The sequence below is a fragment of the Heptranchias perlo genome, chromosome 18, assembly GCF_035084215.1.
Source record: "Heptranchias perlo isolate sHepPer1 chromosome 18, sHepPer1.hap1, whole genome shotgun sequence".
NCBI classification, from domain to species: Eukaryota; Metazoa; Chordata; class Chondrichthyes; order Hexanchiformes; family Hexanchidae; genus Heptranchias; species Heptranchias perlo.
The window spans coordinates 5963882-5980957 of record NC_090342.1 but is presented as its reverse complement, the minus strand read 5'-3'; the positions used below and the strand labels follow the sequence as shown (position 1 = coordinate 5980957).

At 45.7% G+C, this 17076-nt stretch overlaps 1 protein-coding gene across 1 annotated transcript in view; it reads left to right on the top strand.

Moving 5' to 3' along the window:
• Nucleotides 1-11658: 11658 nt before the first annotated feature.
• nav3 (neuron navigator 3) overlaps nucleotides 11659-17076 on the top strand; it is a 247403-nt gene continuing 241985 nt past the window's right edge. Inside the window, exons 1-2 of the mRNA XM_067999283.1 lie at nucleotides 11659-11777; nucleotides 12314-12366. Coding sequence (XP_067855384.1) covers nucleotides 12364-12366 — 3 coding nt within the window. The 5' untranslated portion in view covers nucleotides 11659-11777; nucleotides 12314-12363. The remainder of the gene's footprint in view (nucleotides 11778-12313; nucleotides 12367-17076) is intronic.

Below are 17076 nucleotides of genomic sequence, written 5' to 3'. Positions count from 1 at the left end.
ATGTCAGGCTGTTGCTCGACTCGTCTGTGGGACAGCTCTCCCAATTTTGGCACAAGTCCCCAGATGTTCGTGAGGAGGACTTTGCAGGGTCGACTGGGCTTGGTTTGCCTTTGTCATATCTGGTGCCTGATGGTCCCTCCGGTTTTATTTTTATTATGACTTTTTTTCACGAGATTTTAGAACTGAGTGGCTCGCTGGACTATTTCAGAGGGCAATTAAGAATCAACCACATTGCTGTGGGTCTGGAGTCAGACCGGGTAAGGACGGCAGGTTTCCTTCCCTAAAGGGCATTAGTGAACTAGATGGGTTTTTATGAAAGTCCAGTAGTTTCATGGCCACCATTACTGATACTGGTATTTTTTTAATTCCAGATTTTATTTCATTAATTGAATTTAAATTCCTCAGCTACCATGACAGGATTTGAACTCATAACTCTGGATTATTAGTCCCGGCCTATGGATTACTAGTCCAGTAACATAACCACTATGCTACCGTACCCCTGGTTATAGGACCGCCCTCTCGTTATAGGATCGTCCGCCCGCTATAGGATCGCCCTCTCTTTATAGGATCGCCCTTTCGTTATAGGATCGCCCTTTCGTTATAGGATCGCCCTCTCGTTATAGGATCGCCCTCTCGTTATAGGATCATCCGCCCATTATAGGATCGCCCTCTCGTTATAGGATCGCCCTCTCATTATAGGATCGCCCGCCCGTTTTAGGATCGCCCTCCCGTTATAGGATCGCCCGCCTGTTTTAGGATCGCCCGCCCATTATAGGATCGCCCTCTCATTATAGGATCGCCCTCTCATTATAGGACCGTCTGCCCGTTATAGGATCGCCCACCCGTTATAGGATCACCCTCTCGTTATAGGATCGCCCACCCGTTATAGGATCACCCTCTCGTTATAGGATTGCCCGCCCGTTATAGGATCACCCTCTCGTTATAGGATCGCCCGCCCGTTATAGGATCACCCTCTCGTTATAGGATCGCCCGCCCGTTATAGGATCATCCGCCCATTATAGGATCGCCCGCCCGTTATAGGATCGCCCTCTCGTTATAGGATCGCCCGCCCGTTATAGGATCGCCCTCTCGTTATAGGATCGCCCTCCCGTTATAGGATCGCCCTCTCGTTATAGGATCGCCCGCCCGTTATAGGATCGCCCGCCCACTGTGAAACCCGCCTGATTTTCAGTCCGTTGATTACCAACCAAGAGGCGAAGGTGAAAATTTACCCCAATGTTTCCAAAACTTTCCAACAGAGATTTTATGGGAGGCGAAGCTCTGTTCCTGATGTGCAGTTTTGCAATGAGATTGTCAATGTTTTGGGGTTTTTATGGTAGATATTTCTTGGGTTCACAACAGTTACTTGCGTAAGTGGGCATCATGACTCCTGCGAAGCGGCTTGGGACATTTTACTACGTTAAATGGAAGTTGTTGTTGTGGTAAACCATTTGCATATGGGGTAGATTTTACACATTAATGCTGGCAGTGATGGGCACCACATCAGAATTCCTAATTCACGTCGGAATCGTGAAGCTCTGCGCGGGATGTAAAATCAATGCTTATCCTATTTTGTCGATCAATTTATGCTGTCAAAAGAATTCCACTCAAGTCTTGCGGCATCGAGTAATTCTGGAATGTCATGTCACTTATGGATTTGTTGGACACATACAATTCATGACAAATATTGACAAATGTGGCAAAAAGTGCAATTGTCTATGTTTAGCGAGCAGCTTCGATCACTTGTCAATAGATAAACGCACTGCCTGAAAGGGCGGTGGGAGCAGATTCAACAGTGACTTTCAAAAGGGAATTGGATAAATACTTGAAAAGGAAAAATTTGCAGGGCTACGGGGAAAGATCAGGGGAGTGGGACTGATTGGATAGCTCTTTCAAAGAGCCGGCACAGGCACAATGGGGCGAATGGCCTCCTTCTGTGCTGTATGATTCTTATATTTCAATGCTGACAAAGAATGTGAGTTCAAATCTTACCTTGGCAGTTTGAGAATTTGAATTCCATTAAAAAAAAATCTGGAAATAAATAACTGATATCAGTAAAAATGTGACCTGTTGGATTATCGTAAAAACCCAACTGGTTCACTAATGTCCTTGCCAGCGATGCCCCCATCCCATGAATGAATAAAACAAAACCTTTGTCAAACACCTTTTGAAAGTCCATTTAACAACATAACCGCATTGCCCTCATCAACCCTTCCTGTTACCTCATCAAAAAACTCAATCAAGTTAGTTAAACACGATTTGCCTTTAACAAATCCGTGCTGGCTTTCCTTTATTAATCCACACTTGTCCAAGTGACTATTAACTTTGGCCCGGATTATCGTTTCTAAAAGCTTCCCCACCCCCCGAGGTTAAACTGACTGGCCTGTAGTTGCCAGGTTTATCCTTACACCCTTTTTTGAACAAGGGTGTAATATTTGCAATTCTCCAGTCCTTTGGCACCACCGCCATATCTAAGGAGGATTGGAAGATTATGGCCAGTACCTCCGCAATTTCCACCCTTACTTCCCTCAACATCCTAGGATGCATCCCATCCAGACCGGGTGACTTACATAAGAACATAAGAAATAGGAGCAGGAGTAGGCCATACGGCCCCTCGAGCCTGCTCCGCCATTCAATCAGATCATGGCTGATCTTCAACCTCAACTCCACTTTCCCGCCCGATTTCCATATCCCTTGATTGCCCTAGAGTCCAAAAATCTATTTATATCAGCCTTGAATATATTCAATGACTGAGCAGCTGCAGCCCTCTGGGGTAGAGAATTCCAAAGATTCACAACCCTCTGCGTGAAGAAATTCCTCCTCATCTCAGTTTTGAATGGCCGACTCTTAATCCTGAGACTATGTCCCCTAGTTCTAGACTCTCCAGCCAGGGGAAACAATCTCTCAGCATCTACCCTGTCAAGCCCCCTCATAATCTTATATGTTTCAATGAGGTCACCTCTCATTCTTCTAAACTCCAGAGAGTATAGGCCCATTCTACTCAACCTCTCTTCATGGGACAACCCTCTCATCCCAGGAATTAATCTAGTGAACCTTTGTTGCTTATCTACTTTAAGTACAGCCAGCCTTTCTAATACCTCCCCTTTATCAATTTTTAGCCCATCCAGTATCTCAACCACCTCCTCTTTTACTGTGATTTTGGCAGTATCTTCTTCCCTGGTAAACACAGATGCAAAGTATTCATTTAGTATCTCGGCCATGCCCTCTGCCTCCATGCGTAGGTCTCCTTTTTGGTCCCTAATCGGCCCCAACCCTCCTCCCACTACCCATTTACTGTTTACATGCCTATAGAAGACTTTTGGATTCCCTTTTATGTTAGCAGCCAAGTCTATTCTCATACTCTCTCCTTGCCCCTCTTATTTCCTTTTTCACTCCTCCTCTGTACTTTCTATATTCAGCCTGGTTCTCACTTGTATTATCAACCTGACATCTGTCATACGCCCCCTTTAATCTCATTTTCCTGCCCTTCCCCTGCATCCTTTTTATATTCTTCCCCTTGAACAATTCCCGATTAATCGATAATAATAGTCTCGGCCTCAACGGTCACTTATGGGAAAGCATTCCATGTTCCAACCATCTGCGTGGAAAAAAAAATTCTATTTTCCCCATTCGTTCTTCCCGAGATGACCGTCAGTCTCTCTTGTTAGCAATTTGCCAATCAGTGGAAACAATCTTTTGCTATTCTTAAAACCTTTCAAAATTTTGGAACACTTCAACCTTCTCTAAATAAAGCATATTCCTCCATACTTTTCTTCCACCTTAATGGATCAGGATAATTCTATATCTCCCCACCCCCCGACCCCCGACCCTTCCCTAAAAAGTAGGGTCAAAATATGAGGTAAACTAAAATGTGTACTTCGACAAAATGCTTTATTGAAAGCTAAGTGTAGGTTGCTGCTGGTTAAAAGGTTAGCTGTTCCATCAAGACTGAACAGACTGGGGCTCCTCTCTCTCGAAAAGGGAAGGCTGAGGGGTGACTTAATTGAGGTCTTTAAAATTATGAGAGGGTTTGATAGGGTAGATGTGGAGAAGATGTTTCCTCTTGTGGGGGAGACCAAAACTAGGGTCCATAAATATAAGATAGTCGCTAATAAACCCAACAAAGAGAAACTATTTGCTCAGGTGGGAGAGTCCAAAGCAAGAGAGCGTAAACTTATAATTAGAGCCAGGCCGTTCAGGGGTGATGTCAGGAAGCACTTCTTCACACAAAGGGGGGTGGGAATCTGGAAAACTCTTTCCCCCAAAAACCTGTTGAGGCTGGGGGTCAATTGAAAATTTCAAAACTGAGATTTAGACATTTTTGTTAGGCAAAGGGTATTAATGGTCACGGAACCAAGCCGGGTAGATGGAGTTAAGATACAGATCAGCCATGATCTAATTGAATGGCAGAACAGGCTCGAGTAGCTGAATGGCCTAGTCCTGTTCCTATTTTCCTATTCCTCAAGAAGTCAGGAGAAACTTCTTCACTCAGAGAGCGGTGAGAATGTGGAACTCGCTACCACAAGGAATAGTTGAGGCGAATAGCACAGATGCCTTTAAGGGGAAGCTGGATAAACACATGAGGGAGAAAGGAATAGAAGGATATGCTGAGAGGGTGAGATGAAGTAGGGTGGGAGGAGGCTCGTGTGGAGCATAAACACCGGCACAGACCAGTTGGACCGAATGGCCTGTTTCTGAGCTGTAAATTCTATGTAATTATATGTAATCAAGATTTTCTAAAGCTGTTTGTCTCCTGCAGTGGGCACAAACTACACTTGTACCTCTGTGGCAGGGTATGTTATTTTGAATAATTTTCAGCAGGCTGAATTAAGTTCTTGTACACTGCTTCCTCACAGTGCACTAATTACACAGTAATCACTGCATAAAATAACAGGGCTTTTCTTTGCCAAAATTAAGGTTCCTAAGATGTGCCAACATTTCACCAATTTAGTAAACCACTTAATTATGCAGCCTGGGACCCTTTAAGGGTTTCGACAGGCTGAATAAACAAACGGCCCACTTAAATGCAACGTCGATTTTTCAATTTATGATCCTATGACGTTCGTTGCATAGAATTAACAGCACAGAAACAGGCCATTCGGCCCAGTTGGTCCGTGCTGGTGTTTATGCTCCACACGAGCCTCCTCCCACTCTACTTCATCTCACCCTATCAGCATATCCTTCCAAAACATTTATAGTGACATTACCAGGAATCAAACTGCGATTCATTTGGGGAAGTTAAGAGTGAACCACGTCGGTGTGGGACTGGAGTCACGTATAGGCCCAGACCGGGTAAGGACGGCAGGTCTCCTTCCCTGAAGGACATGAGTGAACCAGTTGGGTTTTTACAACAACCCGACAGCTTCACGGACACTTCTCCTGATACCAGCTATTTAATTCCAGATTTTTTTTTAAACTGAATTCCATGGAGGGATTTGTACTCATGTTCTTACTGCATTATTAGTGCAGGCTTCTGGATTTCTGCTCCAGTAACATAACCACTACACGACTGTACCCCTCGACTGTTCATAACAGGAACATGTTTATATGTCATTTTCCGACGTATCAAAAGTTTTGAAGAAAACATTGAGTTCAAATGGTAATAATTGACAGTCTCCTTCATTCTCACCCCTCCCAACCTCTGCAACCTCCTCCAGCCCTACGACCCTCCGGGAACTCTGCCCTCTCCAAATCTGGCCTCTTGTGCATCCCCCATTGCCTTTTAATTTTTTCTTTTGCTTTCTGTACTCGTTGTTGGCTGAGATCAGATTCGATGGTGGAGAGGTGGAGGGTGGGTGGATGAGGCAGGGGGGGGGGTCGGTGGTTTACGAGCTGGTACTTTATTTATATCGCCCCTGAAACACGCAAGCCTGGGCAGGGGGTCCAATAAAAATGTACACCCCCCCCCCCCTCCATGCCCACCACTGACTGCTATGATCCCACCGCACAGCTGTGGTCTAACTAACTACAGCACCAATCCTCCCACCTCCTCCACATTCTTGCAGCCGTAACTGCATCTGTCGAACGTCTGCAGGTCGTTTTTAAACACTTCTCTAACGGCAGCTGTCTGCCTATATAACGGGTGCCTATGCATCTGTTACAGACGTACTCAGAGCGCCAGTTCTATAGACTGCTGTCTGCTGAACCCAGAGGAATATGATCCCCTGCCATCCAGATAATGCAGTTCCAAATCCAGCAATTTGTGTGTGTGTGAGGGGGGTGGGGGAGTGGGTAGGAGGGGAGGAGGCAGATGGACAAAATTGCTGTAATAATTATAGCTATTAAAGTGCAATAGGTAGGGGAAGTTGGATAAACACATGAGGGAGAAAGGAATAGAAGGTTATGCTGATAGGGTGAGCTGACGTCGGGTGGGAGGAGGCTCGTGTGGAGCATAAACACCAGCACGGACTAGTTGGGCCGAATGGCCTGTAAAATGCGATGTAAGACTATAACTATTGGCCCAAAGACAGTACTTCTCATTTTCTTTTGAAGAGCAGAGTTGCGTTTTCACACAGTGTGCAATTGTGTGACAAGTAGTGTGTGGGTTGTACAGTCAGAGAGCTGTTGCTGTCACCAGTCACCTGTGCGAATAACAGTGAGTGATAACATCCTTTACTTCTGAGACCCGCAATCGGTGATTAATGCCATATGCTTTCGGAATACTTGCAGTACACGGTGGTTTCTCTCTCTTGTGGTCAGAGAGTCACTGTACAAATATTTACAGGATTACCAATAGGAAGTCATTGCTGCCTTTCTCTGCTTCTCCAGCCTTTTTCAGTGGGCAATTTATGGGTTACGAGAAAATTACATTCAACAACCTGAGAGGGTTGAACTCATAAAGATCAGTGAACTCAAAACACATCCTCAGTTTGTGTGTTTTTTTCTGCTCCTTGTGTGTTTACAACCTGTGACTGACACCCAAACCTTAACACTTTTTGCCGCATTTCCATCTCCCTGTCATTGGTGAATTATTTATAGAGGGTTAATAGGAAACCCAACGTGTGTTTTACTTGATTGAGAAAGCGTATAATTCACAAGCTCGCACACAACGGAGAGATGGATTGGATTCTGTCAGGGTTTCTCCCCGACTGAAATAACCTGCTTTCTTTTTGGTGTTGTTGAACACAAGCGTGTTTGAATTTTTTCTAAAACACTAGGCGATCTCCCGTGACATTGTACACAGGGAAACAAGACCAAGTGTAGTCTTCAGGTGAATTAGGGTTAGAGTCCAGGGGATAACTGGACCATGTAACACCGTCTGCATCGTGTCCTTAATTTTATGGAATATTTGATACTATTATCTGTCTAAAATATATTAAAAATCTTATGTTTACCTACTCTTCCTCTCAAATGTTTCCATTATAAATTCCTATGTCCACATTTATAATGGAAGCTGCTAATGTCGACCGAGGCTCAGTGGATAACTCTCTCGCCTCTGGGTTCAAGTCCCACTCCAGAGACTTGAGCTTAAAATCTAGGCTGACACTCCCAGTGCCAGTACTGAGGGAGTGCTGCACTGCCAGAGGTGCCGTCTTTCGATTGAGCTGTTAAACCAAGGTCCCATCTGCCCTCTCAGGTGGACGTAAAATATCCCACGGCATTATTTCGAAAAAGAGCAAGGGAGTCCTCTCTGGCCAATATTTATCCCACAACCAACGCCATAAAAAAACTAGATGATCTTGTAATTATCTCATTGCTGTTTGTGGGATCTTGCTGTGCCCAGAATTGGCTGCTGCGTTTCCTACATTACAAGCAGTGACCACACTTCAAAAAGCACTTCATTGGCTGTAAAGCACGTTCGACAAATCTTTTATGTCGACCCTGTCACATGGTGCTGTAGTGCCCCACTGGCTGGAGTGTGCAATCACTGCAAAGTGGACGGTTCCCATTAATAATGTGGAGATGGGAATTTCCAATGGGAAGTGCTTGCAAAAGTAAGGTTGTTTAACCTACTGCATAGATGGTCACTTATCAACTCTGATCTCGCAGAAACAAGAGCCAGTTCCGGAGTGTAACATTGGTTCTGATTAAAGCATCTGGTTTTTTAAGTTTCATTGCATTGCTTGAATTGCCCTGGTGTTGTGGTGGCAGATATTTATTCACCAGCTGGTGAAATGTGAATGATATTTATCACCCTCGTAATGGGATCACCCACTATATCAAGTCACCAATCCTATTAAATGCATGGGATAAAGCAGTTTCTGATCAAGTGCTAGCATGGGAACATAGGGACAGGAGGAGGCCGTTCAGCCCCTCGATCCTTTTCCGTCATTCAGTTAGATCGTGGCTGATCTGTATCTTAACTCCATTTACCCGCCTTGGTTCCGTAACCCTTAATACCCTTGCCCACCAAAAATCCATCAACCTCAGTTTTGAAATTTCCAATTGACCCCCAGCCTCGACAGCTTTTTGGGGGGAGAGAGTTCCAGATTCCCACTCCCCTTCGTGTGAAGAAGTGCCTCCTGACATCACCCATTTATAAGCGAGTGCCCCCGTTAATCAGAAGCCACTCCCGGTTGTGTACTTGTGGAAAGGTTTTCCTTGTTGAACATTTAAGTGAGATATTTGTGAGATATTTGTGATCACTGCTTTTACATTTCAGCTTCACAGTGACTGGTTTCACTTAAGTGTGCAAATCATGCCACCCTGTGGCAGCATTTCAGTATTACACTTGGAATGTATTAGCTGAATCAGCAACAACAACTTGCATTTATATAGCGCCTTTAATAGTAAAACGTCCCAAGGCGCTTCACAGAGGCGTTACCAGTCAAAAGAATTTGACATCGAGCCACATAATGAGATATTAGGACAGGTGACCGAAAGCTTGGTCAAGGAGGGAAGTTTTAATGAGCGACTTAAAGGAGGAGAGAGAGGTAGAGAGGCGGAGAGGTTCAGGGAGGGAATTCAGGAGCTTAGGGCCTAGGCAGACGAAGGCTCTGCCGCCAATGGTGGAGCAATAAAAGTCGGGGATGCGCAAGAGGCCAGAATTGGAGGAGCGCAGAGATCTCGGAGGGTTGTAGGGCCGGGGGAGGTTACAGGGATAGGAGAGGGGGCGAGGCCGTGGAGGGATTTGAGAACAAGGATGAGAATTTTAAAACTGAGGCATTGCCGGACCGGGAGCCGATGTAGGTCAGCGAGCACAGGGAGGTGATGGGTGAACGGGACTCGGTGCGAGTTGGGATACGGGGGCAGCAGAGTTTTGGATGAGCTCACGTTTACGGAGGGAGCCACAGTTTACCACAGGGCCGGCAAAGCCGAGCATTTGCTCCAGTTTCCTACTCCGCTCTTTTGGGGATTCTTGGGTCTGTTCTCAGCGCTGCTCCCTCATTGGTGGATGAATCCCAAAGTCTGAACACAAAGTGGGAAATTTTAACTCCCTTGCCCGCTCCCTGTTCCCCCGAGGCCCTTCCAGCTGCTCGACCCGGGACACTCCCTTCAGCCAGGCCTGGTCGATCCGTGCCATTCAGGGACCCTCGTGACGAATGCAGGACCCCCCGATGCCATTTTAACTGCCCACTGGGCAGCGGGCCACTCTGCTCAGTAAACCCTGGCGTTACAGCACAGGAGGCCCGGAAAGGTGAGCGCTAACATTATTTCTGCAGTACCTGGGCTAAACCCCCTCCCCCCTTCACCCCCGCCTCCGCCAATACAACACCCCCCCCTCCCCGCCCACCCCTCCCTGGACCTACCTTTATCCCGGCTGGTTTGACTTCTATTGGCTGGTCAGCCACCCGATAGTTAAAATCTATCCCCCCTAGACTTTTTTTTTTCTTCGTTCATGGGATGTGGGCGTCGCTGGCGAGGCCGGCATTTATTGCCCATCCCTAATTGTCCTTGAGAAGGTGGTGGTGAGCCGCCTTCTTGAACCGCTGCAGTCCGTCTGGTGAAGGTTCTCCCACAGTGCTGTTAGGAAGGGAGTTCCAGGATTTTGACCCAGCGACAATGAAGGGTGAGATATATGCGACCAACAGTGTGAGATATATGGGAATTGATGGGAATGTATTCAGTTCACCCTTACACAAGGGATACGTTGAATCATAGAATGATAGAGCACAGAAGGCGGCCATTCGGCCCATCGTGCCTACGCTGGGTCTTTAAAAGAGCTATTCAATTAGTCCCACTCACCTCCCTGCTCTTTCCCCGTAGCCCTGTAAATTTTCTCCCCTTCAATTATATATCCAATTCCCTTTTGAAAGTTACTACTGAATCTGCTTCTACCACCCTTTCACCCTTAAGTCACAAGAAGTTGGCATCACTCCAGCTTTAAAATAGTTAAGGTGCAGGCATCTGAAACACATTATTTGTTTGTGGTTGCAATAATCACTATGTTTTAAATAGGACCTGTGATGGGCTTTGAGTTCCAAATGACAGTGTGCACTAATGCCCCTAATTGCACGAATGAAAAACCCATTTCCATTTCTATCTCCTTTTTGAAAAGATTTGAAAATGCTCAAAACTTAAACAAGTCAAAATAAAGTTTGGGCCACACAAAAAACCTGCCAGGAATTACCCCACGGTGGATGACATTGTTGTGTTGTTATCACTTGTGAAGGTAGTGATATTCAGAATTATATTTGGGTATTTATTCAGCTACTTAATTTCCTCTGTTCACTCTTTAAGAGTAAATTATGAGCCAGCTCAAAAAATGCAAAGTTGAAAACCACACCAAGGCAAGCAGAGAGTTTTCAATTTCAGAAAGACTCTCGGTTTCTAACAGTTCTGTGTGTGTGTGTGTATGTGTGTGTGTGTGTGTGTGTATGTGTGTGTGTATGTATGTGTGTGTATGTATGTGTGCTTGCGTGCTTTGGTGTTACAGTAAAATGCCTGGTCGCGTTCCCTCACAAACCATTGGTCTGTTATAGTTACTGGTTGTGTATTTTTTTCTGAACCTCGACCACTAAAATGCTGTGGGGAATTTTCATGTGACATGATTTTGGATGGGCACCGACGGTTTTGCTTTGAGGGCAATGGGTAATTCATAATCGTCGTGGAGAAGGGAGAGTTAAAGGGGGCCCTTGCAAATCTGGGAAGAGGCCATATTTATAGTGTTAAAAATTCCTAGCTCCTGCTCTGTGCTACTGTACCATATTTCACTTCCAACAGCTTGAGACCAAGTATTTTTTTTTTACGCCTGACTCGCCCCCTCTAACATTCTGGAGGAGCGTAGAATTACGTAGAATGTGCAGCACAGAAACAGGCCATTCGGCCCAACTGGTCCATGCTGGTGTTCATGCACCACACGAGCCTCCTCCCTCCCCTACTTCATCTCACCCTATCGACATATCCTTCTATTCCTTTCTCCCTCGTGTACCTACGGAGCTTCCCCTTAAAGGCATCTATGCCATTGGCCTCAGCTACTCCTTGTGGCAGCGAGCTCCACATTCTCACCACTCTCTGGGTTAAAGAAAAAAGTTTCTCCCGAATGAAAACAACATTTTTTTTGAATGAGCGTGGTCAGTATGACACTGCCCTTTGTGTTAGCTTAAAGTGACTCATACTTAAAATAGGAGAGCTGTAGAATCTGTTTCGAAAGCCGTTTCCTATTTTAAAACCCTGGCTTGTGGAAGGCAGATTGATCCAAAATAGCTCTTGCAGCTAAGCCAACATTTGTGCTGAAAGAATTTTTACTGTCTCTCTCTCTCTCTCTCTCTCCCCGCAGATTTATACTGATTGGGCCAATCACTATTTGGCCAGGTCTGGTCACAAACGACTGATCAAGGACTTGCAACAAGATATAGCTGATGGAGTTTTGTTGGCCGAAATTATCCAGATCATTGGTGAGAATTAAAAAAAAATCCCTCAGAGCATGCGGAGTATTTTTTTTCATAGAACGGAATATCTGCATCACTTTTCCATGGATTTACAGATAGAAGTGCTGTTAGGGAACATTGAGTGTCAGAGGAAGTAAGTATCTGGTTAGATTAGGCTGGGAGAGCAATTGAAAATATAAAAGTGGGGGGATGCTCTCAGTGCATGTGTTCTCCATGTGTGCCTTTTGACAGTGGGAGTGTTTTCGTACTTTTTTTTTTCTGTGAAGCCTTGAAATGTTATCCCTTCTCCTGCCAAGACACTTGCTGAGGGTTTCATGTCAGTAATCACTCGGTCGGTTTTCTTTTTTTTTTCTTCTCTGTTGTGAGCGATCCTCTCCTTTCTCCGCTGTCCCCTCTCTCCACTTCTCTTCTCCCCGGGTCGGGAGTGCATGCTGAGTTAGAAAAAAAAGTTTCCGAGGGAGGCTGATAACTCTGGGATGAATGATGCACAGCTCTCTCTGGTTGTCCGGCTGGCTTTTACTGTCTCTTTGCATTTTTTGCAGCGAATGAAAAAGTTGAAGCCATCAACAGTTGCCCGAGAAACCAAGCCCAGATGGTAAGGTGAATACAAACTTTACTCTGATTGAATAGGTGAAAAAGTAAAAAAAAAATTTTTTTTAAATGCATGGGCACAGTGTGAGATTTTTGAATGTGCCTCAGACTTAATTTGTAACACAAGGCTTGTTATTTGTGCGTTTACTAATCCCTCATGTCCTAATGAGGGAGAGTGTGCAAATTTATCAATAGGTTATTAATTTGAACTTTGAACCAATTGATCACCGAGCTGTCTTTGTCAAGGAACAGCGAGTGAACAGCAGGGCACAATGTTTATAGATTGCTGTCGAGTATAAATAGCCTAACACTTATGTCCACTTCCACTCTCTCTGGCCTTTCATATAAAAGCACACGACTCATGCCCCTGCTCACAGATGTTGGACTGAGCAGCTGCAGCTCTTTCCTCTTTAAGCGACTTAAGGCACAGACAGAAGGCAGTCCTCAGATGCTCTGTCAGCTCACAGACTTTCGCACAGACTCTCTTGCTTAAAGGGACATTCAGTTCATTCTCCCTGCTTCACATCCCAATCGCTCGATACCCTTGGGTGTTTGGTCACGTTTGAAGCCGTCGATCTGTGTGTGTGGAGTTTTAGTTTGTACTTTGCGTAGAGGGGAGAGCGGGCAGCTCTGACCCTGACGGGCATTCAGTCACCAGGTAACGACAGGCGATGTCTGTTTTGTCTTGTCAGTCTGCTCAATCTCACAGTGCTTGTGGGAAAAGTGGTCAGTGTCTAATTGGGTGTTTTTCAGTCGATTGTGGAGTTTTACTTTTGAGCTGGTGCACTGGGTCACCACCTTAGTCCCTTCCGACGCAGTGTTTGGCCAGCTCCCCTTGGGCAGCAGCAGGTGCACGGCAGCTGGATCTCGACAACACAACTTGCATTTATATAGCGCCTTTAACGTAGTAAAACGTCCCGAGGCGCTTCGCAGGAGCGATTATCAAACAAAATTTGAGACCGAACCAGATGAGGAGATATTAGGACGGGCTTGGTCAAAGAGATGGGTTTTAAGGAGCGTCGTAAAGGGGGAGAGAGAGGCGGAGAGGTTTACGGAGAGAATTCCAGAGCTTAGGGCCGAGGCAGCTGAAGGCACGGCCGCCAGTGGTGGAATGATAAAAATCGGGGGATGCGCAAGAGGCCAGAATTGGAGGAGCGCAGAGATCTCGGAGGGGGGGTTGTAGGGCTGGAGGAGGTTACAGGGATAGGGAGGGGCGAGACCATGGAGGGATTTGAAAAGAAGCCAATGGTGCAGCGCTTGTTGTAATGGGCCAGGCGGGAAGCCTCACCCGCGATGCGTTCAAAAATATCATTCACGATGGAGTTCATGATGCTCACGGCCTTGGAGGAGATGCCCCGGTGTCGGGAGTGAACCTTCGTCATATTATAGATGTCGACGGGGCAACTCTCCTTCCTCGACCGTCTCCTTTTCTTGCCGTCCTTTGCTGAGGCTTTATTCAGAGCTCTCTTGGCGCCCTTCTAGGGAGCTGCTTTCTTCTCCTCAGGCATCGTCAAGCTCAGTTTCAGACCCGATTGGAAAGTTTCTGTTAACTGCCCGTGACCTTTATGGCACGCGGAATAGCAGAGAAGCAGGTTGGGCTCGCTATAAAGTGGGCAGACGTTGAGTGGAGTCCTCATGTCTCTCAATAAAATCAGGAATGGGATGTGGGTTTTAGTACAACAGGTGAGAAGTATACCAGCAGAGTAAGCCTGTGCTTCTTAGTAACAACTGGTCTTTTGGACTATTTTTCATTTCCTTTTATACTTTCTGTATCCATGCCGACATCTGATTTGAAATGAAAGAAAAATTGCAGTTTATTTATCTCCCCAGCTCGACTGCCGTTTTTGCCTCGAATGAAATCCAAGATTATTAATTTTTTTTTTATCGCTGCTTTTCTTTAATCAGTCCTGTCTGGCAGTTGACTCACTGCTGCTTTCCTTCATGCCTCTCCCTTGCGTTTGTACGGGTTTATTTTGTGCAGTTGTTAGTCTTCAATTGACTCTGTGCAAGGAAACAGCACTTCGCCCACGCAGTAAAACTTATGGCAGCCAAAGTTCACTGTCAGGGGTAGAGATTCTTAACGCGCCTGTGTTTCCACAGCACAAAAGAAAGTCAGCTCGGTATTTAATTATTTAGCTGCTCCCATCCAGGGTCAATGTGTGGCCGTTGGCTCAGTACTTACCCTCGGGCGGTGCAGTTTCATATAGTTTGGGCTTCGATTCCTGCCAGAATGGGTACCGGCCGTGGCTCAATTGGTAACACTCTCGCCTCTGAGCTAGAAGGACATGAGCTCCACTCCAGAGACTTGAGCACAAAATCCAGGCTGACACTCGCAGTGCGGTACTGAGGGAAGCGCTGCACTGTCGGAGGTGTCGTCTTTCAGATGAGATGTTAAACTGAGGCCCCGTCTGCCCTCTCAGGTGGACGTAAAAGATCCCGTGTTATATTTTGAAGAAGAGCAGGGGAGTTCTCCGCAGCGTCCTGGCCGATCAACTCAATCCCTCAATCGCATCACTAAAACAGATTATCTGGTCATTCTCACATTGCTGTTTGTGGGATCTTGCTGTGCGCAGTATTGGCTGCTGCGTTACAACATCGCGCTACATGACAACAGTGACTACGCTTCAAAAGTACTTCATTGGCTGTAAAACTCTTTGGGACGTCCAGAGGTCGTGAAAGGTGCTATATAAATGCAAGTCTTTTCTTTTAGAACTGCAGAGAGGTGAAACCTGACTTGGATTTGAGGGGGTGGGAAGTATCAGTCCGAGCTGACGTTGGTCTAGAGATGAACAGCTACTATCGGGAAGCCAAGTAAACCTGTCTGCTCGGGGTCTGTCTGCTCACTCTGATGCCGCGGAGAGTAAATGATATTGATTGGTGGGGAGCCGCTGGGAATTGTGCTGCACGCTCGGTGCCCTCCCCCTATAGGCTGTTGAGGCTGGGGGGTCAATTGAAAATTTCGAAAACTGAGATCGATAGATTTTTGTTAGGCAAAGGGAATTAAGGATTACGGAAGCAAGGCGGGTAAATGGAATTAAGGTACAGATCAGCCATGATCTAATTGAATAGCAGAACAAGCTCGAGGGGCTGAATGGCCTTGTCCTGTTCCTGTGTAGGCAACACCGACATTTTCAAAGCCATTGGCTTGACATGTTTAGAGAGAGGTAGAGAATTGGCCTGAAGTCCACGCACACTCCCTTCCTAACAGTGCTAATTGACTGTACTGCTGCTACGCTGTATGTTCTGCAAAATGTCCTGAATATTCTAATCACTGGTAACACGACATACTGTTTACACTTACCAAGTGCCATCGATAAGTGGGTTAATGCAGGTGGACAACTTCCCCGCTGGATTGTAGAAATTATTTCTGAGATGGTTCTCTTGGCTGCTGTCTGCTCGTGAACTCCTCCAGAATCCCTGGAAAAGCCTCTATAAAATGTTTGACCACTGCCTGATGTGCTGCGATTTTGAATGCTTTATTTGGACAGTGAGTAACCCAGCCACTTAGATTTACTGATACTGGTGAGATCGTTTCCCCAACGGAATGCCATTATTAATGTTCAGGTAGAGCACTGAAGAATACTTTCTGTGGCGCTCTCTGAATCCACTGAAATGCTTTTAATAAAATAATGAGTACAAAGAAAATAGAGTCAATGATATGAAATATGCAGAAAGCAGAACACGTGTTTCATTATGATCTACGGAAGATCATACAGGAGAGATTTTATTTTGCAAGGCAATGTTTATGATGTTTGAAGAACAAATTGCCATGACCATCCAACCTACCTTTTCTTCAATCCTTTGGGCAGAAAAAGGAAATCTCACTCCATGGCCTCCCAGCGTGCCATGTGCATTATCATAGGTGTTCGCTGTGGCTGAGTGGGGAGCACCCTTGCCACTGAGTCTGAAGGTTGTGGATTCAAGTCCCAGCCCAGAGACTTGAGCGCATACTTCTAGGCTGACACTCCCAGTGTAGCACTGAGGGAGTGCTGCACTGCCATCTCTCAGATGAGATGTTAAACTGAGGAATCTGTCTGCCTCTCAGATGAATGTAAATGATCCCGTGGAACTATTTCGAAGAAGAGGAGGGAAGTTCTCCCCAGTGTCCTGGCCAATATTTATTGCTGCAACCGATTAAGGAACAATAGAGGAGCTATTACACGACTGGGTGTGTACTATAGGCCTCCAAATAGTGGGAAGGAGAAAATTTGCAAGCAAATTACAGAAGGATGCATGAACTATAGATTAGTGATAACGGTGAACTTCAATTATCTCAATATAGACTGGGGCAGTAACCATGTAAAGGGCAAAGAGGGGGAGGAATTCGTGAAATGTGTTAAAGAGAACTTTTTAGAGCAGTGTGTTTCCAGCCCAAACAGGAAGGAAACAGTGCTGGATCTCGTTCAGGGGAATGAAGTGGGGCAGGTGGAGCATGTTTCAGAGGGGGAGCATTTGGGGAACAGTGATCATAATATTATTAGGTTTAGAATAATTATGCAAAAGGACAAAGGAACAAGCAAATGTGAAAAGGCTTAACTGGAGGAAGGCAAATTTCAGTGAGTTAAAAAGGGATCTTGCCCAGGTGGATTGGAATCAAAAATTGGTAATTTGGTAATAGGCAAATCAGTAATTGAGCAATGGGAGGTCTTCAAGGGTGAGTTGGTTCGGGTACAGAGTGGACACATTCCTACGAGGGGGAAAGGAAGAGCAGCCA